General features: G+C 40.2%; 1 protein-coding gene across 6 annotated transcripts in view; it reads right to left on the minus strand.

Moving 5' to 3' along the window:
* Window positions 1–2,795: 2,795 nt before the first annotated feature.
* The window catches only part of HDX (highly divergent homeobox), a 31,059-nt gene continuing 11,174 nt past the window's right edge, over window positions 2,796–22,680 (minus strand). For all 6 annotated transcript variants that reach the window (XM_026703024.2, XM_087940973.1, XM_087940972.1 and 3 more), the window contains 8 exons: window positions 16,767–17,879; window positions 15,071–15,124; window positions 12,326–12,472; window positions 9,948–10,155; window positions 7,989–8,068; window positions 7,208–7,291; window positions 5,889–6,011; window positions 2,796–4,952 (listed from right to left, as the gene is read on the minus strand). In XM_026703024.2, the coding sequence (XP_026558809.1) occupies window positions 4,827–4,952; window positions 5,889–6,011; window positions 7,208–7,291; window positions 7,989–8,068; window positions 9,948–10,155; window positions 12,326–12,472; window positions 15,071–15,124; window positions 16,767–17,879 (1,935 nt within the window). In that variant the 3' untranslated portion in view covers window positions 2,796–4,826. The remainder of the gene's footprint in view (window positions 4,953–5,888; window positions 6,012–7,207; window positions 7,292–7,988; window positions 8,069–9,947; window positions 10,156–12,325; window positions 12,473–15,070; window positions 15,125–16,766; window positions 17,880–22,680) is intronic.

A 22,680-nucleotide genomic window follows, 5' to 3' on the forward strand; every position in this document is an offset into this window, starting at 1 on the left:
TTTTCAAAACCAAGAAAGTCCACTTGCCTTTTGGGAAAAGCACTTTGGTGGCAGCCATGACCTGGCTGATGGGAGACCCTCCGTTGACATGCAATTTCAATCCTTTCCCTGAAAATAGTGTTAAAATACCTTGAACAACGGAGTGTCCGCACACATACAAGATGGACATTACGAAGTACAATATACCTTAATGTTTGAAACCCCAGCCTATTGGATCATGGTCCAAGCGGAGGTTATCATCAGCCATCTTTTGTTGCTTTTATCTTTTTTTTTTTAAATAACAGAACAATGAGCGAGTGACCAGGGGAAAAGGAAGCAGACCTCTTGCATTACCCCAAAAGAATCTGATTCTATTAAAGGTATCTCCATTCAGTGCAAGTGTTAAAAGATACATGAGCGTTGTCTCCACAAAGTCCCTAGGCTTCACAGAGGGAGAGAAACAAGGAGCATGAAAGACTGTCAAGTTAAAAATGGGCTCTTGCAATAGGTTCTGGTTAAAACACCACTTTTTAAACCGTAACCTTTCTCTAAGGACCCATTTTGGATTTGAAAATAATACTAGCGGTCCTTGACTTACGACCACAACTGAGCCCAAACTTGCTAGGCAAGTCAGTGGTTAAGTGAGATGTGCCCCGTTTTATGACCTCTCCTGCCACAACTGTTAAGCGAATCGTTGCAGTCATACAGTTAGTAACACGGTTGTTAATCAAATCCGGCTCCCCCGTTGACTTGGCTTGGCAGAAGGTCGCAAAAGGGGATCACGAGACTCCCTGGGACACTCAACAGGAACCAGCTGCCAAGCGTCCAAATTTGGACCCCGTGACCTGGGGGATGCTGCAACGTTCCTACTGTGAAAAACAGTTGTAAGTCACTAGTTTCAGTGCCGTTGTAACTTCAGCCACTAAACAAACGGCTTTAATTTGAGGACCACCTGTAAAGGCTTTACAGTTCCAGTGGATACGGGCTAGCTAATTCATGCACAGATTCAGCGATTTTATTATAAACTGTTGTGAGGTCTGGAAGGATGTCGTAGAAATTATTTTAATACAGACAATAGGTAAAGCGCGTCTTCTCATCATTGGATGAGACTTAACGTCAAATGGAGTCTCGCATCCGTGAAACATCTCAGTGTGCCGTATTCTCCAACATATCCATTAAAAAAAAAAGACAAGTGTAGAACTCAGATCGTACATTCAGCCTCAAAGGAAGAGCAAGCATAAAGGAACTCCAAGCCATTAAAAAAAAAAAGGTCTATCATTTGCAAGAGTTGTGTTCAGATCACACTGGCAGCCAGGGAATTACTAGCCAGGAATTTCATGCCTTTAAAAATCAAAATAAGTGCCTTAAAGTTGGAACTAGGCATACGCAAACCAAAGTGCTAAGACAAATCACTGGTAAAAATAACATTTTCCAGTTCACAGAAAAAAATTGCCTAATCAGCATGTAAGCCTACCATTAGAATTTGTTAGAATAGTTGCAAAGCTGAAAGGCATTTTTATAGCTTTGGAATATGGGCATCTACATCCGAGGTAGCTAAATATAAACAAAAACAAAACCCAACCCAATAGCTTTTCAGTTCTTTCAAAACTCTGTTCAGCCTGCATTGCCACTAAAACCCAATATTTATTATGATGTCTGGATTGCTGCTCTTTGACTAAACAACACAAGAAGCGTCCGACCTATTGGCTTGCCTGGGCCACATTGAGTGAAGAGGAAATTGTCTTGGGTCACATGTAAAATATAGAATATAGCTAATGTACATAAATCACATAATAATGTTCAAAGTTGACCAAGAGGAGATCTTGGTGCTCTCTGAGCTTGATTGTTTTCCGGCAGATGTTTCATTACCCAAACTAGGTAACATCATCAGCGCTCGTAGTTTACAATGATGTTAAAGTTTAGTCTTATGGAGCCTCATCGCTAGTTGTCCTGGGCCGCCGCATGTGGCCTGTGGACCATAGGTTGGACACTTGCCTTAGGTCAATGTTTCTTAACCTTGGTAGCTGTAAGAGGAACACCAAGAATTCCCCAGCCAGCACAGCAATCCACACATCTTGAGAAATGCTGGCTTAGATGATCGTGGAGGTCTTCAGGACAGCCCTTCTCCTCCCAATGACCATCAGTTGCAACGATCACCATTTGGCTAAGCAAATGCAAACAGAAATGGCATTCGAAACAACAGGTGCTGAGCCTAAAAACAACATGCAGTTCAGATCTTCAGATCTTTTCCTATAGACTTTTAGGCTCTCCATCACAACCTTCCTTCTCTATTAGGCTGGCCTTATCGTGCATTACCTCAGCTTGCTTCCTATCTTTTACATTCATGGTGTTGTTGTTGTTTTTAAATGCATGTAGTGTTGACTGTTCATGTGGACAACAAGCACTTCAAGCTGCATTTTATGACTCCAGAAACACGCCACAAAGGGCCATGCCATGCCAGACGTGACGATCAACGTGGCAGTGAGCATAGAACAGCTTCTTGAGAATCTCATGTAGTTTAGTTTTATTGCTGCTAATTGTGCTATACAAACTTTTTTTTTAAGGAATGCTTGCTGGAAACTCAGAAGCGAGAGGTATGGCTTCGTGAGTTTCCCAGTGTTCAGAGGTAAGGGAACATCAGAATTCTCCTGATCCCCTTTCCAGAAAGCAAACGAGAGTAGTACTAAAAAAAAAAAAAGAAGAAGCCATAATTATCCCGTGTCAAATAAATTTGCATAATTTATGCGGGCAAAAAAGAAATACAGCCTTCTTTGGCATCGGATTTTGATGCGGAACGGTGCCCAATCCCACCACCCTTTTTATCTTTACTCGAGAGGAGATACATCATTGCTCATAGTCAAGTACATTCGCTTTCGCCCAGAGGTGCAAATTAGACAGGGGAGGGGTGGAAAAAAAACAACCTTTTAGTTTCTCCTCTATGAGATGCGAACTTGCAAAACCTTTTCCTCTGGGCCAAGATCTTCTTAGGCTAAAAGTTGCAATCCTGCTTCTCCTGTGCTTTTTCATTCTCGGAGAGCAACTAGAAAGACAGCAAAGAGATAAAATGCCAAGGAAGGAAGAGGGCAGGGAGGCGGTGGCAGCTAAGGTGAAGAAGCTGTGAGCTGGAATTTAAGAGTAACTTACAAGGGGACTTTAGAAGGGGGAAGACCATTTTCTTACACAGCAGTTTTCTTGCCAACATTCCCATTAAATGCAAAACCAGTGTCTTCCAGGTTTGTGCTCTGGGGCGTCATTGGAGCATCTCTTATTTATCTTACATTTTTGTGAATGAAGCACTGAGAAGGCCTTCAAGGCCACACACCAAGGAACCCTTAGCCAGGAGAAAGCCTATCTACCTGGTCGCTTGGAGTCAACATGGATTTGACAAGCACCTAATCAATTGGTTAAATACTATCCCAAAGAACAAAGCATACAAATTGGTAAGTAACATTTTCATTATCCTATTTAAGACACAACATACATGACTTTAGATCAAAATTCTAAAAAAAAAAAATGTTTAAGATTAAAAACATTAATCTTAAAGTTTCCAGCAGTAGTTGAAAAAGAGGAAAATTATGCATTGGACTGTTCAAGGTTATTCTGAGGATTTTGATGCACGCAGCAAAGATGGAAAACTCCAATGTATTTCTCACTGAGTTCAGGTCTACACGGCCTACTAATTGCTTAACAAAATCGATCAAAATAACTTTTAAGCCTGGCTGCATAAATGTGTTGTACATTTGCTAAATCCTATTCAGAGCTAATCCATAAATTAGTGTTTGCTTGCTAGCTAGGTGGTTTGTTTGTTTAAAAAAAGCAATTATCTTAATAAGTATATGGACTAAGTAATTGCTCCACATTAAAAGTCCAGAAATATATTTCCCCTTCGAGGGAATTCTTATCAATATTTCTCACACCACGTATGAAGCTTTTTTCTTCTCTTGAGAAACAATTTCCGCATTTTCATCTTTTTTTTATATGAGGCTCATGGACCAGTCACTTGTAAGTAAGCCTCAAATCTGCCAGACCTTCAGACGTGGATATATACTGGATCTTCGCAGCATGACCGGAATTATTACTACCAATCTCTACAGTATACTAAAGGGGAAGGCTGTGCAACTGGAAATTGTATTTTCTGAACTGTGCACTTAAAAGAGTCAAGTGTTTTTCCTTGCTTGTTTGGAATTTCCACCTGCTGATATACACAAAATAATTTATTAGAGCTAAGATAAATAGATTTGCTTTTTTCAGTAATGAAAATATTCCAGAATATTTCATCATCCCAAAATGAAGAGAAGATATTTGCTGCTATATACAGAAAAAAAGAAAAAAGAAAGACCAACAATTCTTTGTTTGATCCCTGGTTAGAATGATCATCATTTGAATGAAGGCCCAAATTATCCCCACTGATCTCTTGAAACCTATAATTTCCAGTGATCAGTCCATCTACCTGAGAAGGAGAAAAGAACAAGAAAAGGCAAAATATCACACTGTAGGACTGACGGATTAACATTAGGAAGTTATTAACAGAATTCACTACTATTCTTCCATTCTTGGGTGCTCTCCTTAGGTCAAGGGTTTATTATTAAGTTCATGTTATTATGAAGGTACCATCATCAAGAGAGAGCTGCCAGAAGCAGCTTTCAAGTAGTTTTCACATTTGTCAACAGCAACACTCTGAATCTGCAGAAACTATCAAAATGCCCTCGATATACAATTGGCCTCACGGGCCTTCCCATCCTATGTCTTCCTTCATATTTAAGGATATTGGTTAACCCAATGTAATCAGTTCAAAACATACACGTTAGACAAGCTATACGGTGTGGTTTTCCTTTGTCAAAAAAAGATTACAAACTGTCCAAGGCATTTTTTTCGGATGAAGATGACAAGCTGAATGAGGTATCGTCGGGTTCTGGAGATGTATGATTGAAATCCATCTCTTCCAATTCTGGAGGTAAATCGGCTAGAAGTGCCTGAGAAAATGGAAACAACGAAAAGTTGCTATTTATTCTTGCGAGTTTGAGGTCCTATCACATCAACAATTAACCAGTGGAACGGCTTTCCTTCAGGAATTTGGGGTGCTCCGTCACTGGAGGCTTCGAAGAAGAGTCTGGACTGCCACTTGTCTGGAATGCTATAGGCAGGGGTCTTCAAACTTGACAGCTTTAAGACTTGTGGACTTCAACTCCCAGAATTCCTCCTCCGGTCATGTTAGCTCAGGAATTCTGGGAGTTGAAGTCCACAAGTCTTAAACTTGCCAAGTTTGAAGGCCTTGGTATAGGGTCTCCTGCTTCAGCAGGGGGTCGGACTTATTCTGTTTTGTTTTCAATCTCGGCATTACCTGTTCATGTCTCACCTGCTCCAAGATCCAAACTAGGCAAAACAACTAAGTCTAATGTGTGTCCCCCCCCACCCCACCAAGAGAAAGGGACTCAGGCCAGGAAGACAAAATGGGGAGTGACTGAATGATAGGGATGATTCTCTTGATGCTAGGTCAAAAGTGGCATTTTTGCAGTTCTTCATTCAGTGAAATTCATTTCATTCGTTATATTGCACACATCATGTTTTAACATTTTAAATGTTCACGTTTGTCATTTTAATCTTTCAATGGTTTAACCAATTTTGGCTTGTTTTGATGAATTGTAAAGTCACCTTGTAGGAGAGATGGAGGGCATAAATATTTAATAGATACCATAAATCCATCCCAGTCTCTGTAATCCACATTTAAAAAGCTCTATCATAAAAAAAAAATATTCCAAGGCAACATCTTCACTGTGTAAATATTTACACATATAACATTAGTGGCAGAGAGTTGCTTTCGCCGGGAGACCTACTGAAACTCGATTTTTTCTTCACAGCAGAGGCCTTCAAAAATGACAAAAGTTTGCTTCCTTTTTCTTTAGTCTTACCTGCTGCTGATCTTTATCGTCTGTTTTGACAGCAAGTATCAAACTTCTCGTGAAAGTCTGGAGTTCAAAATACTTCTGTTTTTGATGCTCCAGTTCACTCTCAACGAACCTTACTTCCTCGTTCTGGAAGGAGGAAAAAAGTTCTATATAATATTTCATTTTGTAAGGGAGTTAAACTGTTCTTCTCAAATGTGCCCCCCACCCCCCGTTGGCTTTTTAAAGGGGAGCGATATTTGCAAATATGTAGAGTTTTATGCTTGAGAAAAAGTCAGTTGATATAAAAATAATTCACTTTCTCACTTACAGTTTTGAGATGCAAAACATGAAGTTATGGTATTTATAATAAATTTACAAAGTATTTTTCCAAAACATTTTCAAAATGAGAAATACTAAATAATAAATTAAAGTATAGCAGCACAATCCAATTAAACACTAAAATGCAGAAGCAAAATGCACCCTTCTTAATCCTTATCTTATCTTATCTATCTATCTATCTAAAAATCTCCCTATCTCTCTCTTTCTGTCCTATTATTGTAATTAGGAAATACTCTTCTTATTTATTTCAACAACAAAAACTGCAATAGATAAGAACTCCATTTTTAAAAAAGATGATAACTTATTATTCTCAGATACTAGCTCATTTTACTGAGAATAGCAGAATTCAAAATTTATCAAAATTCAACAATAACACATTCTTGCAGTTATCAGATCACACTATTCAGATTGGTGGCAAGTGATATTAAAGAAGAGAAATCACTTTCTTCACATTTATCTGGCACTGTATTTTCTCTTAAAGCAGGAATCATGAAGTAAATTGTTACACACATATTGTGTTTTTTCCCCAAAGGCATCCACTTACTTTAAATCTGGCAACATTCTAGGATAACATGCATTCTATATTGTTACACCAAATGAAACCTAAGTTAGAAGAGATCCACCTCCAATTCTTATGTATAGATGTAACCTTTGCAAATTTGGCAAAAAGCTGCTCTTATTATATTCCCAACTGCTGTTGCTTATATGGCATCAAAAGCAAACATTATAGCCTGTAATCTACAATCTGGTGAAATTGGAACATTCTGCCTTAAAAAAATAAATAAAAGTCATTCATCCTACTTCTAAAAGATGTTTGCTTCAGCACCATCTGCCTGTGGTTATGTTCTCACGGTCCCTAACTTGTACTCAAGACTTTGCAAGCACTTACTAGGACCAGAAGGTGGCTCAGGAATTCGGGGAGTTGGAAGTCCGCAAGTCATAAAGTGAGGCCATGGTTCCCCCACCTCTAATTTAGAGGATAAACAGAAATAGAAGGCACTTACTTTGTAGTCCAGAAGAGAGCTCATTTGATCCACTTCAGAATTGCTTATCATATCGCTTTCTTCATCATCTATTATTTCTATTTTCTTAAAGAAAAAACAAACAGTGTATTTCATTTTTGAAAGCAAGGTCAGGAACTCATCCTCCACAAGAAGCTTTCCAAGACTGGATATTCTGCATTTTGATTTTTTCTCCCCCGCCACTTCCTCCCGCAATTCCATGGGTAGGATTCTACCTGGTCAGACTGGTTCTATAGAACCGGTTGTTATGATTCTGCCCAGTTCGGAGAACCAGCAAATCGCGCCACTGGCTGGATCCTCCCCTTCTCTCCCTGCCACTCACTCTAGGAAATCGTTGTATTTCTTGCTTTCTAGCTGATCTAAAAGCAGAGCTGAACCTTCCTTAGGACTGATGCTTCAATTTTTCAGTGAAGACTCAGGTAGCAGATTGCAGAAAGATAGATCTCTGAATGAATCTGTGATTCTGTGAGCAACTCAATCTGCCTGCCTGTTTTGTCTGATTTGGGGTAAAAGTTGCTCTTTTTTTAATAAAAATTCAATATTTATATAAATATTTATAATATTTACATACAAGCCATGCCCAACGAGTCACATGACCACCAAGCGACACCCACAAATTAGGCCATGCCCACAGAACCAGTTGTTAAGAAATTTGAATCCCACTCTTGCCCAATTCTATGGCACAACAGCAAGCCCTTCAGATATCAGTACATCAAGCTTTGCAGTTTTAATTTAGTAAGCTGATTTTAGGAAGCGTTCTCACCACATTATCTGAAGATACAGTAGCATGGTCCTCTTCTTTGTGGCCAATGCCTTCATTTGGAAGAACTTCATTATGTTCTTCTGCAGAAATAAACAATGATGTAGTTCTAAGCAAAGTGCTGATCTAAAATAAAGACTGTCAGAAAATCCCCAGAAAGAAAGAAAGCAAAAGCATGTGTCCGCTTCACAGACAGTTATGAAAAAAAGTCAAATCAAATTTGTCTATATGCTGTAATTAAAAGAGTTAACAACAAAATGAATTTTTAAAAACCCCAAGATTGTTAGAACTTCTGATTTTATTTTATTTTTTTGCTTCTGTTGAATGCTTCTGTTGTTTTTCTTCTGAAATAGTGATGCTAGAATTAAACTCTGCATGGTAGTGACAAAAATAATGAATCATTATTCGGTCTCAGTACTGAGCACCTCTTCGCTTTATCTTCTATCCAAGACATAGCATATAAGTGATGCTTGAGCAGGGTCTGCAGGATTGTCTGGGATGCTATACCTCCTCTACACAACCTGTTTTCCTTGTTACCTTCTGAGAGGATGGGGCTTTGTGGTATCCGAAGCAGAACATCCAGATTCAGCCACAGTTTTGTTGCAATATAGCAAAAACCCTTGTGAACCCTAAAGTTTCCTCTTTCCGCTAAGTATTCAAAAATGGACAGTATGCGTGTGCGTGTGTGTGTGTGTGTGTATTAGATAGATAGATAGATAGATAGATAGATAGATAGATAGATAGATAGATATAAACAGATAGATATAGATAAACAGATAGATAGATACCGATACATAGATAGATAGAGAGAGAGAGAGAGAGAGAGAGAGAGAGACCGGTAGATAGATGATAGACATAAATAGATCAATCAATAGATCAATATAGATAGATAGATAGATATAGACATATACTAGTAGATAGATGATAGACAGATAATATAGGTAGGTAGATAGATGTATATAACACACACACATACATATGTGTATATGTACGTATATATGGTTAAATTGGTTAAACCAAATGATGAGATCAAGCCTGGCATATCTATCCACTAATGTGCCCTAGAAACAGGCTATTTTTGATGTATCCAAGGCAAAACCTTGGCAATTTGTTCCAGTCAAACAAACCAGGAGCGATTAGCTGAACTGTGAAGTTGGTAAAACATGAACCCCTGTTCATTTTTAACTGACAAGACTTATTGTTGCTTGTACATTTTAAAACACACTTCTGGCATCATGGCAGCCTGCTTCTGTCACTTGTTAAGGTTGCTAAGAATGGAGTCTAACTCTAAAGGATCCTTCTCAGCTGTCTTAAAGGTCCAGTGCCAAGTTATGAGTCTGTGCCTCTCTTCTCCCCCCAAAATTAATTATCCCTTTAGAATTATCCTGAAAAACAAAATTTTATCTAGACTTGGATTGTCCAAATGAACAATGAAATATTCAGACAAGATACACATGCAAAATTATGTTGGCAAAAATCCTGCCCCAGACTGACTTTTTAACTAGGATTAGGGTGTATCGGTAGAAAATTGGCAAAAAAATATGTCATAAAAATCAGGCATGATTCATTTTAACAGCTGCCTTGCTTAGCAGTATAAATTGTGGTCCCAGTTGTGGTGATAAGTCAAGGACGTATTACAAATCCTGAAGGCCCCATGTGGTTACAATGCCAATGGCAGCTTTGAATACCATGGTCAGCTCGCCATGGCCAACTCACTACGGGAGAACTCCCTGAGAGACCATTCAAAAATTCAAATTGAATTATTTAAAATAAAATGAATTGTTGTCATTCACATTTCATTTTATCTCTCCTTTCTTTAATGATTCTATTCCACTGTTTCTTCAATATTGACGTAACTGTTGTCCTGCAAGAAGTTGCAATGCGATGACTTGGCCGCAGTAAGTTGGCTGTGGCGAGTTTGTTCCGTGGCGAGTTGGCCACAGCAAGTTGTCGTAGACCCACCTTGGGAGCTTCCTTCCGATAAGCAGATGGACACTTCATCATTCCTGTCGTTATCATCTCCTATATCAGTCAGGGGGTCATCGCCTGGAATGGGTACCGATTTATCACTGGAATCGGACTGACTCGAAAAAACGGCAGGCCCCCCTCGCGGAGGAGGCACTTCAATGCCCATCAAACGATACTTCCGCCTCCTATTTCCAATCCAAGTCTTGGGTGAGGAAAAAGATAGGGGGAAAAAAATCAAGAGGTTATCACCGATCCCAAAACTGAAATATTAAGGAAGCTACAATCACAACTACACTCATTCAAGAAGGAACACGTTTGCATTATTGAAGTTTCCTTGGAGATACGTAGTTGGCGAAATTCCACATAAGATTTAGAATCCAAGAGAAACTTAACGGAATTTCAACATATGTTCTCATTTCTTCTCTGCTAATTTTATCACCTCTAATCCAATTAGCTTTGGATGAAAAGCTGTTTACATATTGATTATCGATGAATGAATGTCTAAAATGTATCATTTGAAGTTTTAGAATTAGAGGCACCTTAATAGCAGTTACCAGATTTGGCTAAGAAAAGGAAAGAAATACAAAGAAAATACATTTAGAAAGAATTGGATGGCGAGGGCTGCCCTAATTATACCGGATTTCTAAATTGAAACACTTAAAAGCACAAGTGAAAAGATGCGCATAGGATTATTTAGTCCAAAAACTGGTCTTTAGGCAGTATTATATGTAGAACAGAAAGATATAGGACATGAGGGGTCCTTGGTACTCTCTGAACTTGCTTGGTTTCCTGCAGACGTTTCATTACCCTAACTAAGTAACATCATCAGTGCTAGTAAGGAGTGCTGTTACAGATATAGGACACTCGGAATATTCAACAAATGTTTGGGGATGAGGAGGTTTTATACCATTTAATGACTGTTTCAAAAAAGTAAAATCATGAACAATCACATGGTGATCTGCTCGACGACTGGGACAACTTATGACCATAATTCTGGGCTCAATTATAGTTGTAAATTGAGGACTAGTTGTAATTCTCATGAATTCCCAACCTTTCTTCACCTCATCACAATGTATATGAGGCTCAAAAAAAAAAAATCAGGCCATGTAGGATGAAGTTGATGCACAAGAATCTGGTCAAGTAAGGTCAGCACTAAGTTGGGACCAGATAAGGGCCAATGGAATTCAAGAGGGACCAGACATGGCTTATTCACGGCAACAGAAGGACTCTAAGCTGATGACACATTTTACTCCACCTCCCAGCTCTGATTACTCTCCTCCTACACATACAATGTATTGTATTCTCAAGTCCCCAAGTTGTGACGACCCGGGGCATGGCACAAAGGCAACACAGTCAGATGATCAATAAGAGTCCCTTTATTATCTCCAACTTTGCCCTCAGGTTACCTTCTGGCTGGAGAAAAATTCTCCCAGGAACAGCCTTTGACTGCAGAAAATTCAGTCCAAAACAAGGTAAACACAAACTGTAACTTAAAGTCCAAACAAGCCAAACTGAAGTAATTAGTTTGGCAGGGCAAGAATTTCAGACTTGAAAGCATGGCAAAACTCACACAGTTGGTAAGACACCAGGAACACAGAGAAGCCACGATAATATAAGTTAGTCACTTTGTTCCTAATAGCCTGCCGCATGCAGCTTGCCTTTTTTAATAAACTGTGTTCCCAGCTGCAGCTAATGAAGGGAATCAGGGCCCTCTCCTCCCCCATAAGCCATGCAACCCACGTTGCTCTCTTCTCCGTTCCTCCCTGCGTGCCCTAGGATGAATAGGGGGTGAGCCCAGGTCTTCCTCTAAATTCCCTCTCCCTTGTTCTACTTCTCCCCTTCTCTGACCAGCCAGACTATGGCCTTTCCCAGTTTCCTCCACAGCCAAAGGAGCCACACTCCCACTCCATGTCAGCTGTTGATCTTCCTCCTCAGATTCAGACTCCGACAGGGGCATGACACAGGTATTCAAGCAGAGTTTGCCAAGTTTTCAAATTGGGAAGAAGGATCATACATGCAAAACATTGCTCTTATCTTTTCCTCTTTTGGGGGGTGGGGTGGACAAAACTCAGCTTCCTTCTACAAGACGAAGAACTAAAATACAACTGTTAACTCCTTTTCAGCTTTCAGTTTAAAAAATGATATAAATCTCAATACAATTGAAGTATCAGACATCTAACATATAGTAGCTATCAATAAATGTCTTACCTAAGGCATCATATCTATAAATAGGCAGGAACCAAAGCACTTCCTAATGTAACCTTTCAATAACACGTGCAATCTATTTCGGTCTAACTCTTTGCAATTCAGAAAAAAAAAAGAGAAAACTTTCATCGAGGCTATTTTAGTTTCTACAAATGTAAGTTTCTTACCCTTACTATTTCACAGTCAACATTTAATTCTGCAGCAACGGCTTCAATTTTCTCTCTGCAAACCGATCCAAGGCTGGTCATGCCTTTATCCCAGTATTTCTTAAGGGTGGCTAAATCTCGGTCGCTGAATTGTGTACGGTCCTGTAACTGTAAAACAAGCACATATCCTTTTTCCCCCCTCAATGAAAAGTGCAAAAAAAGGCAGACAAGGATAGGCAGTGAAAATGAGGATCTTCTTAACCAGAACGGGACAACTTGCTGCCGCCAATTTGCCACGGCCAACTCACCATGGTCAATTCACTGCAGCCAACTCGCGGGAAAACTTGCCATGGCCACTTCGCCGTGGGACAATTCAACAATCAATGTAATTATTTAAAATAATTAGAAATTATTTTAATTTTTGTCATTCACAATTAATTTTGTCCCTCCTTTAGCATCCTTCCTTTAATGATTCTACTGGATTATTTCTCTGATATTAATTTAACTCTTGTTTCATGGAGAGTTGTCCCGTGGCAAGTTGGCCACAGCAAGTTGTCCCACGGTGAGTTGGCTGTTGTAAGTTGGTTGCAGCAAATTGTCAGTCCCTTTCTCAACATCAAGTCCTACTTATAATTATACCATCTGGTCAAAAATCTTGGTTTATTTATAACGTTGGTTAAAACAAATTATTCTAAAGAAATAGGTGTAAAATCGAGGAGACTCGTTACAAATTAGCACAAGCTTAGTCACTTGTACCAAATTAAAATGGCTGCATTTAGCTGCAGAATTTTGCAATCTTTTACCTTGAAAAACAGAACGCACCATTGTTTGGAATAAGTACAAGGACAGGGGCGTGCACGCACAAATATGCAAAGATTATTAAATGCAGTCCAGAAACTTGGAAAAAGAACATAGCAATGTTCCAGGAAGTTACCATGGTCAAATTAAATCTTTTTAAACTACAGTCAGTGATCAGCAAGGTAAAAAAACAACAACCCAGAAACAATAATTGAATACAATATATATACTACAGGTAATCCTCGACTTACAAAAGTTTGGTTAGTGACCATAAGTGGCAGGCTCCATTATGGACGCAAGTTGAGAACTACCTGTACCTCAGGATCAGCCACTGAACCTGATAGGCAATAAATAATACATTTTAAAAATTCTGCAACTCACAACCAATAAATTCCGTGTTGCCCAACAACCTGAATACTTATAAAAGACTCAGGCAATTATTATGTCAATACCTATATAACTAATTCGGTATTTGAAAAAAAGGGGAATATAAGATCTTGCAAAACAAAAGGTTTCATACATATGAGTTTCCCAAGAGATCCGGCCAAACTTCAAAATACAAAGATTATTTCAATTTTTGATCTTTACACTAGAATTCTTAGAACATTAAAAGCAGGATTGCTATCCTCGCCCATGCTCTCTCCTAACAATGAAAAATAAAAAAAAAATGGCTTGATTTGCACTAGTATTTTGATTATATTGATAAGAAGTGAAGAGATTAATGTGCCATAATCAAAACAATCATATACAAAATTAGAGAAAAGCTCAGCTTTTATATATATATTTATTATATATATATATTATATATATTTATATATTTATATATTTAATATATTTATTAAGGAGTCATTTATAGCCCATGGCTTAAAACATTAAGAAACTTTGCTTCAGATCAGTTTTCAGAATGTTTCAGAAGATTATTCTGGTCACAAAACCAACTTGTTAATAGTTTGTTATACTACCATAACTGGAGACAATGACAAATTGCTTTATTTCGTTTGCAAAACTCATTTGAATACAATTTCCCTGTGCAAATGAAGATTATGTAAAAGTCTAGAAATTGGTGCCATTTGTTAGACTACAGCTTCTGCAAACAGGTTTAAAACGGCCTTGAAAGCATTTTTAATTGCACCGATTCAGGCTATTTAACACCAACACAAATTAATATAAGATAGTTAAACAACAACATTAAAGAGGAATCTGTGCATTTTTTTTTTGAAAAAGTAGATTTAGAGTTATTGCAGAACTAAAAGATTCACAGCTTTTCTGTTCTAATGCTTTTAGCTTTGTGCCCCACAGCCTTGATTTCACTTGCCTGAAATTAAAAGATAAAGAAAAAGAAAGAAAGACAAAACTATTTGGAAGCAGACAGAATTTAAACTGAGACTAATGGTCAGTCGAAATGGACTATAAATTGGGACTATGAAAGTTCTACTTTGATAGCCCACAACTGAAACTGTCTTCATTATTCTTGGGATGAGCAAGGCTCATCTTTCAAAAGATTTATTTTGTTTTCCAAGTGCCAAGTTGTTTTAACCCTCATTAGGTTTTCCAGTTGCTTTTAAAAATACCACTCCATTGGTACAATTATTTTCCAGCCTTTTTTTATTATTGTGATGCCGTCGCTGAAACGCAAGAACAAAAACTGTTGATTGATATAATTAATATTAAACCAATTCATAACAGTTAATGGACAGGATTTTTGAATAACAGAGTATAATAACTTTAATTGACTACTGCCTGCATTGATAACAATCCCCCAAAATTTACAGGGCCGCAAAAGAAAAACAACTCAAATCAGAATTATTCCATGCAATGATGTTTCTTGGAAAAATAACGAAAATACTTCTCATTGTTGGCTAAAATTCATTGTAAGCTACTCAGAGCTATGCAGTGTATAAACATACGCAACAAATGAACACACAATCTAAAGCTGAAGGTTGGTGCAGTTTCACAAGAGTTACTCACTGCTCTTTTCCTGGAGCACCCAGTAATCCAAGGCACAGTAAGGTTTCCTGAAATCTGTGGAAAATAAAAAAAAAATTACCACAAAGGTACATATGGCATGCTGCATAGATAGATGATCATCTGAAGCAGTGGTGGGATTCAATTTTTTTTACTACCAGTTCTGTGGGCGTGGCGTGGCTTGGTGGGCGTGGCTTGGGCGTGGCAGGGGAAGGATACTGTAAAATCCCCATTCCCTCCCCACCCCACTAACCTGCTTTCCAGCTCCGTTCTCCTATGCAGGGCAACAAAAGAAGACTCAGCCAATCAGCTGGGACACAATGGGAGGCAGAGAATAGATGGGGGCGGGGCCAGTCAGAGGTGGGATTTGAAACTACTCAAATTTCCGCTATCGGTTCTCCAAACTACTCAAAATTTCCGCTACCGGTTCTCCAGAACTGGTCAGAACCTACTGAATAGCACCTCTGATCTGAAGAACACTTAAATGTATTGGAATGCATTCTTTTGAGATGAATGTAAACCTTTCTTCTTTCTCTAAGAAACCTGATTTAGAAAGAATAAACCAGCGGTTCTTAACCTTTTCTTCACCATGGACCCCGTTTTAAATACTTATTGTGGCCACACACGGTGGCCATGGACCCCCAAGACTTAAGATTTAAATCATATGATTTCTTCAAGCCTTCACAGATCCCCTGTGACGACATCACACACACACCGGGGTCCACAGGTTGAGAGCCACTGGAATAAATCATCATTTACTTAATCTCAAACTTATTGAATAATTCTAAATTCTTGCAAATTCAGCCAAGTGCTTTAAAAAAAAAAAGTCTTCAGTTGATTTAAATGTTCCTCTAAACCAGAACATGAATCAATCAATCTTGGCTGTATATGGTTCTGAAGATATTTTCAAAATGATCGTTTCCAAATTCAGATATCATCAGAATTGCAATATCTCTACATAAAAGCAAAATACCACTCACACATCATCACAAAATTTCCAGAGCTGTAAAGCCTACCAACTTAAAATTTGGCATGGAATGTTCCTTCTGGCTTCTAGGTGCTCACTAAGAAAGGATTTTTCAAAATGACTATCAGAGCATTAGTATTTCGTATATTATTATTAACACACTCTGATGCCGAGTAGTTCTATTCCCCATCTCCCACCTGAAAAGAAACCTGTTCCAAATGCAAAACACAAGCATAGAAGTTTCAGCAACCAGCTTTAGTACAGAACAATTGAGCTAAGCCATGCCCAGGCTCCTTGCTGTCTCCTTCTTGCTTACACAGCAAATACTGTTTCACTTTCCAAACGGCCCTCAAAACTGTCACACATTGACAGGATGCCAGACAGATAAATACTGATGGATGCTGGTAGGCAGAGGCAGATTCCCCCCACCTTATTTTCCTCCCCAAAAACTAAGCCTGACCCCATAATTTCATAGCGAAACACGGCTATAGAGCTAGTACTCAAATAAAATATCAAAATGCCAGGGACATAAGAGGAAAACGGGCATGCATAAAGAAATGAATAAGGGGAGGGGGAGGAATAGAAAATTGTTTTTATTTCCTGGTAGCAGAAAAGAAACAATTCCCTTTACAGTCGCTCACGAGCTGGAGTTGATGATTCACATTTAAAAAAAAATAATTGGAAGTGGCACATTTCCTAAATGTCGGACCTTAGGAAGAAAAGCCCAATTACCTGATAATTATTTTGGTTCTGAGATAGCCTTAGTTGATTGGATGCTGCAAAATGAGAAGAAAGGTTACTTCTTGATGGATAGGGATTGCTATAGAGCGTACTGGATGTGCTGTGCAACGAAGTCCGTGGAGGTAAACGGTAGTCTCTGTTGTGATACAAGATATTGTTGTGCAAGTTCCTCGCGTTCAGCACGTGCGAATTGCAACTCATGCTCCTGCCTGAGCCAGAAAAACCAGATCCCGGATTCTCGACGCGGAGGGACGTGCCGCTTAGCCGAGAGTAGTTTTGTATCTGGGCGCCCATGGAGGCCAACTCTTCCTCTCTGGCGTATTCATCGTCCACATCCCCGGTTTCCATCGCGATAGACAGACAACTGCCTTCTCCGGAAGATGACAGGGCCTTCTCTCGACTTCCTCCCAGAGACTGGTCAGTAACAGCCAAGGAAAAAACCTCTCGGATTTCCAAATTGTGGGTGCTACAGGAAGGGTCTCTAATGTTAGATCTCTGCCCGGATGGCACGGAAGAAGCGAGGATGGGGTGCTCTGGCTTTTGCAACCGCTGGCAGCCCACCTGGTCCACTTTGTACGGCCGGTGGCACAAGACAGGCTTTTGAGGTAACACTAATTCCGCCGTCTGAACCGACGAGCCACCGTAGCTTTTCTTCGTGTGGTTGTAAATAGAATTCCCTGAATTCAGCACGCTGGTTTGCCTGGAGAGGATGATGGTTTTCTCGCCCAGGAAAAGCGACGCGTTTTTACAGTGGGGAGCTTGGCGGGTCACTGCGATGTGTTGCCGCTGGAATTCGGGATCGCTCTTCCCGGCCGGCCTCGACAGGGAATTTTTATGCATATCGCTCATCAAGGAGTTAGTCTGTTTGGTGGAGACCAGTCTGCCAGACGAAGTAGCCGGGTTATAGATGCCGGTGACAATGACGTCGTTATTGGAGGACGTCCACGAGGACTGCTGGCTCTGGGAACGGGCTATGCTGACCACGTTTTGAACGGCCACTTCCGGAGGCATTGTCAATGTGCTGCTGGTCGTGGCTGATGGGCTTCCTCCAGAATCCACGGCGTTCTTACTGCTCATCTTTCTTCTTTTGTTTCCAACCCACGTCTGCAAACAAAAAGGAATTTGTAAGCAAAGAGGATTCGTAATTTTCAGCTAGCTTTCGAGGTGGCCTTTTCATGGCTCAGCTATGCTAGGTAGTTTTCTGGCCCTCAGCTATAATTTCCAGCTAGTTTTTGAGATAGCTTTCCATCCCCGCACCTATAATTCTAAGCGAGATGGTTTTCCAGGTCTCAGCTATAATTTTCAGCTAGACTTCAAGGTGGTATTTCCATCATTATGTCAAAAGCTTTACTCCCTTACATCTGAAAACAAACTTTGTTTAAAGTTCTGAGAAAACAATAAACACTTTCAACACCTGACTGATATATATGGGAAAGAAAGACAGTTAAGTAATTAAGGATGTAAAAGCCAGTTTAGTGGTTAAGACACCAGCTAGAAACTGGGAGATTATGAATTCTAGTTCTGCCTTAAGGCATGAAGCCCACAGGGGACCTTATGGAAGCCAGTTTCTCTCAAGTCTCAACCCTAGGAAGAAGCCAATGGCATGTCATTTCTGAAATTTTGCCAAGAAAATTGCAGGGACTTATCCAGGCAGTCACCAGGAATCACCACTGACTCAATGCACAATAGGACATTGTGACTAGGAACCTGCCCATTGAAAAGTTACAATATCCAGGATTGTTTTATAAGTTTCATTTTATATTAAATGTTGCATTAATTTAGAAACTGGAAAAAAAAATCAATCTTTGCAAAGACATTGATGGCACTATTCAATTCCTTGAATTTTAACTGTTTTATATATAGAAATGTCACTCGAGTTCTATTTTACGATTTCTTTACATAAAATATGTTTTTAAAATGCGAGTCATTGCTAAAAAAATCTAACAACTGTATAAACTTCACTAGCAATGATCAGCATGAAATAGTTGATGGCAATTCTGTTTGTTATTTCAATACTACTATAAACGAGTATGTGTGTGTGTGTGTGTGTGTGTGTATTACAAATGCAGGTCAGTTTATGACTGGATATCAGTTTCATATTTCTTCTACCATAAGGGAGCAGAGATTCATTAACTAAATAAAATTATATTTATTTTGCACATCTGGTTTAAGAGACAAGTTACCACTAACTTGTCAAAACTTTTCTCAAAAATTCTCAAAAAAGACTTTCGGTTTTCTATACCATTTGCTCTCCAACTTTTCCGGCTTCGTGTCCCAGCTTGGTCTGGGGGGGGAGAGAGAGGGGGGACTGGGATGCAGGAAAAGTGGGCCAGCATGTGCAAATGTGCAGTCTGACGCACACAAGTGGTGGGGTCAGTAATCCGCTCGATTTGTGCGAGCAATGGGGCTGGTGTGCACCTCCCACCTGATTTTTGGCCTGTTTGAGGCCTTTATCGCCTTCCCAGAGGATTGAGGGAAGCCTCTGCAGCCTTGGGAGACCGAAAAACGGGCCTTCCGGAAATACCCAAAGTGCCAAAACGGGCCCATTTTCAGCCTCCTGAGACTCCAGAGGCTTCCCTCGAGCCTTCGGGAAGACGAAAACAGCCTTCCCTGGGCTCCAGAGGCCCTCTAGAGGCTGAAAACAGGCACTTCCGGTATTTCCGGAAGGCCGTTTTTCAGCCTCCTGAGGCTGCAGAGGCTTCCCTCAAGCCTCCGGGAGGGCGAAAACGGCCTTAAATGGGCCGAAAACCATCTGGGAGGCATGCACACGTGCAGTGCAGGTAAGGGGGTGGGGTGGGGTTGTTGTGCACGCATGCACAGGGGGTGGGGCGCATTGCTTTGTGGGTGCTGGCACGCGCATGCTTTTGGCACATCCCAATAAAAAGATTCACCTTCACTGGCATGGTTTTATCTTAAGTTTTATCTTACAATGCTGCAAACATTTCAAGGAGGATCCATTTATGCAAAAAGGTCTTCAGCCACAAGGTTAAGTTTCTAAGATAAAGCCAAAAACAAGGGATGGAAAACACAGGACCCTCACTCCCCACACCTCACAAACACAGGAAAGGAGCCTTTATGGTACCTTATTGAAGTGTGTACCTATGATTAATAAGGGATAACTAATGCATTACGCATGATCCTGACTACATGCTGCAGAAGGAAGACACACATTGATGGCCGAGAACTGACTGGGAATCCTACTGAGCATATGGAGGGGTTCTGGAGGTACAAGGGAAAAACCCACCGAGTCAAATCAAATCACTTTATTATCTCCACAGACCGGTGTTAAAAAAAATCCGAAATTGGAAAGAGAGAGAGAGTATGAAGACCTTTTGTTTCGCTTCTCGGGGCAGCAAGAAGTCACGTGGTTCAGTTTCTAGTGGAAATCAATTCTGATTTCTAAACCTTTTGTTTTGCCCCAAAGCGTCACCACAAAGGTGACAAGTTCTTGCCGTTCAATGGAATCACAACAATACTGCTCTGCTAGAGCAGCCCACACCTGCCATTTAAAGAAAAAGAAGAAGTTCTTGTCCTAAGCCCACAAAGAAATGAAGCAAGAAAACAATACGTAATATAGCATTGTCTAAGCAACCCGACCGTCAAGCGTTTATCATTTTTTTTCTTCACAGGCTACGGAACAGACAGAGAAAATTCCGTGAACTCACGTATCGAATAACTTGTAAGAACTGTAAAATTCTTCTGCCAAATAGGTATGACCAAAAAGGAAAATAAAAAGCAAAGCACAAGGGTGATCCCAATCTTATTACACATCCTGTCTTGCTCATAAAGTTTCGTGGAGAGGTACAAGATTTTTTTCCCCCATTGTTTTAATATCCTGTTCTTATTAACAAAGCACAGATTAAAAGAGAGGCAAAAGAAGTGAGATAATTGCACATTCTCTTTTTATTATTAGTTTAGAGGTAATTCTATCTGGAAATACTTTAATTTTCTCGGTCATGGATTTTTCGGGTGAGACTTCACTACCACACAAGCATTTTCCTGAAGATATTGGGTCCCTTCTTGTATAGATAAAGTGGTAACAAAATGAAACTTGCAATTCACTGAGTATGCCAAACAGAAGGGTTATGATCACTGTATTCCACCCATAATATCAGACTTTTAGGTATTTTAACCAAGCATAATTTAGGCTATACTCCATCAATTGGATGGCCTTCAGACGGAGACCAGGCAGCTTTGTAGCTACCTGCAAAAAATGCCATCTCAATCTACAACCTCTTATCAAATCAGATCGAATACTGCAAAGTCCCAATCCTAAAATGTTTCCCTACGTCCTTCTCCCTGGCCTTAAAAAAGAGAAAATAGGCAAGTTTTGTGGCAAAGAACACTCTCGGAAAACAACTGCTACACCCCAGATGGTAATATTTGTCACCTCAATTTCATCTACTTTATTTATTTATTAATCAAAATTGTATGGCTGCCCACCTCACCAAAAGAGATTCTGGATGGCATATAACAATTGAATAATAACGTAACGGTTCTAGAAGCAACAGATGTAAAAAGACAAATCCACATTAAAAAAATAAATAAATACACAAATAAAAACAAACATACAAACCCTGGGCAGAGAGGGGAGAAGAATGGCCATCTCAACAATGGAGCCAGCTAAGCATGCATCTGGATCTCAGGGAGCATCAAGCCTGATAAGACAACCAGGTCTTGAGGGACATAAATGATGTCAAAAGGGATGAAGCTAATTTAATTTTGGGGACAAGCATGTTGCATAAAAAGCTGTGAAAGTTGGAGCATAAGAAAGGCTGAGCCAAAGAATTGAGGCTTTTGAACTCTGGTGCTGGAGAAGACTCCTGAGAGTCCCTTGGACTGCAAGGACATCCAACTGGTCAGTCCTAGAGGAGATCAACCCTGACTGAAGGCCAGATCCTGAAGATGAAACTCAAAGACTTTGGCCACCTCATGAGAAGGAAGGACTCGCTGGAGAAGAGCCTAATGCTGGGAAAGACTGAGAGAAGAAGAAGAAGAAGGGGACGGCAGAGAAGGAGGTGGCTGGACAGAGTCACTGAAGCAGTTGGGAGTGAGCTTAAGTGGACTCCATAAGATGGTAGAGGACAGGAAGGTCTGGAGGAATGTTGTCCATGGGGTTGTGATGGGTCGGACATTCCATAAGGTGGGGTCCAAGGCAGAGAAGGCGTGTCTCCTGAGGTCCTCCAAACGTAGGTTCCTAGCTGACGGTACCTGCAAGCAGGCCTTCTCTGCCAGATCCAATGGAATGGGATGGTGTAACCGGAGAAAGGCCATCCCTCAGGCCGCCCAGTTCCTTGCCATGAAGGGCACTGGAGGTTAAAACCAGCATCTTTCATTGGAACTAGAAGCAAAATGGCAGCCAATGCAGCTCGCGGAGCAGAGGTGCCACATGAGCTGCTCTGTTTTGACATATGGTTAAAAGAATAACTCAGCTAAACCATAACGGTTAACTAGGCTTGGCACCCAAACTATTGCTTTTCTGAGCGAGCTATTTCTCACTTATTTCGCAAAGGCCAACAAAATTTTCCCACCAAGCAGACATTCAACTGGAAACTACCTTGTTTCTCCAACAATACGGCCTCCCCCAATAGGAAGTCCCAGCATGTTTTATAGGCATGAAATGAAATTAAGCCCCTCCCCCTAAATTAAGGCCTATATTAAAACACGTGAAATGGGGGGGAATGGTGAGGGGGGGGCTTGCCGTTAGGAAGTACTTTTGTTGCACACCCGGATATGGTGCTGCCTGCGTTGACCCCAATACGAAGTGCCCCACCAACGCCGAGGTCAACATCCAAGCCATCGCCGCCCGCCCACCCTAAGATGCAAGGGGGGAGGGAATTAAGTCACCCCCGAAAAGACGCCCTAGCCATTTTTTCAGGGCTCAAAAAAAAAAAAAACAAGACCC

This window comes from Pseudonaja textilis, chromosome 12 (genome assembly GCF_049901715.1).
Source record: "Pseudonaja textilis isolate UNSWEBS1 chromosome 12, rPseTex1.2, whole genome shotgun sequence".
In the NCBI taxonomy this organism is placed as follows: domain Eukaryota; kingdom Metazoa; phylum Chordata; class Lepidosauria; order Squamata; family Elapidae; genus Pseudonaja; species Pseudonaja textilis.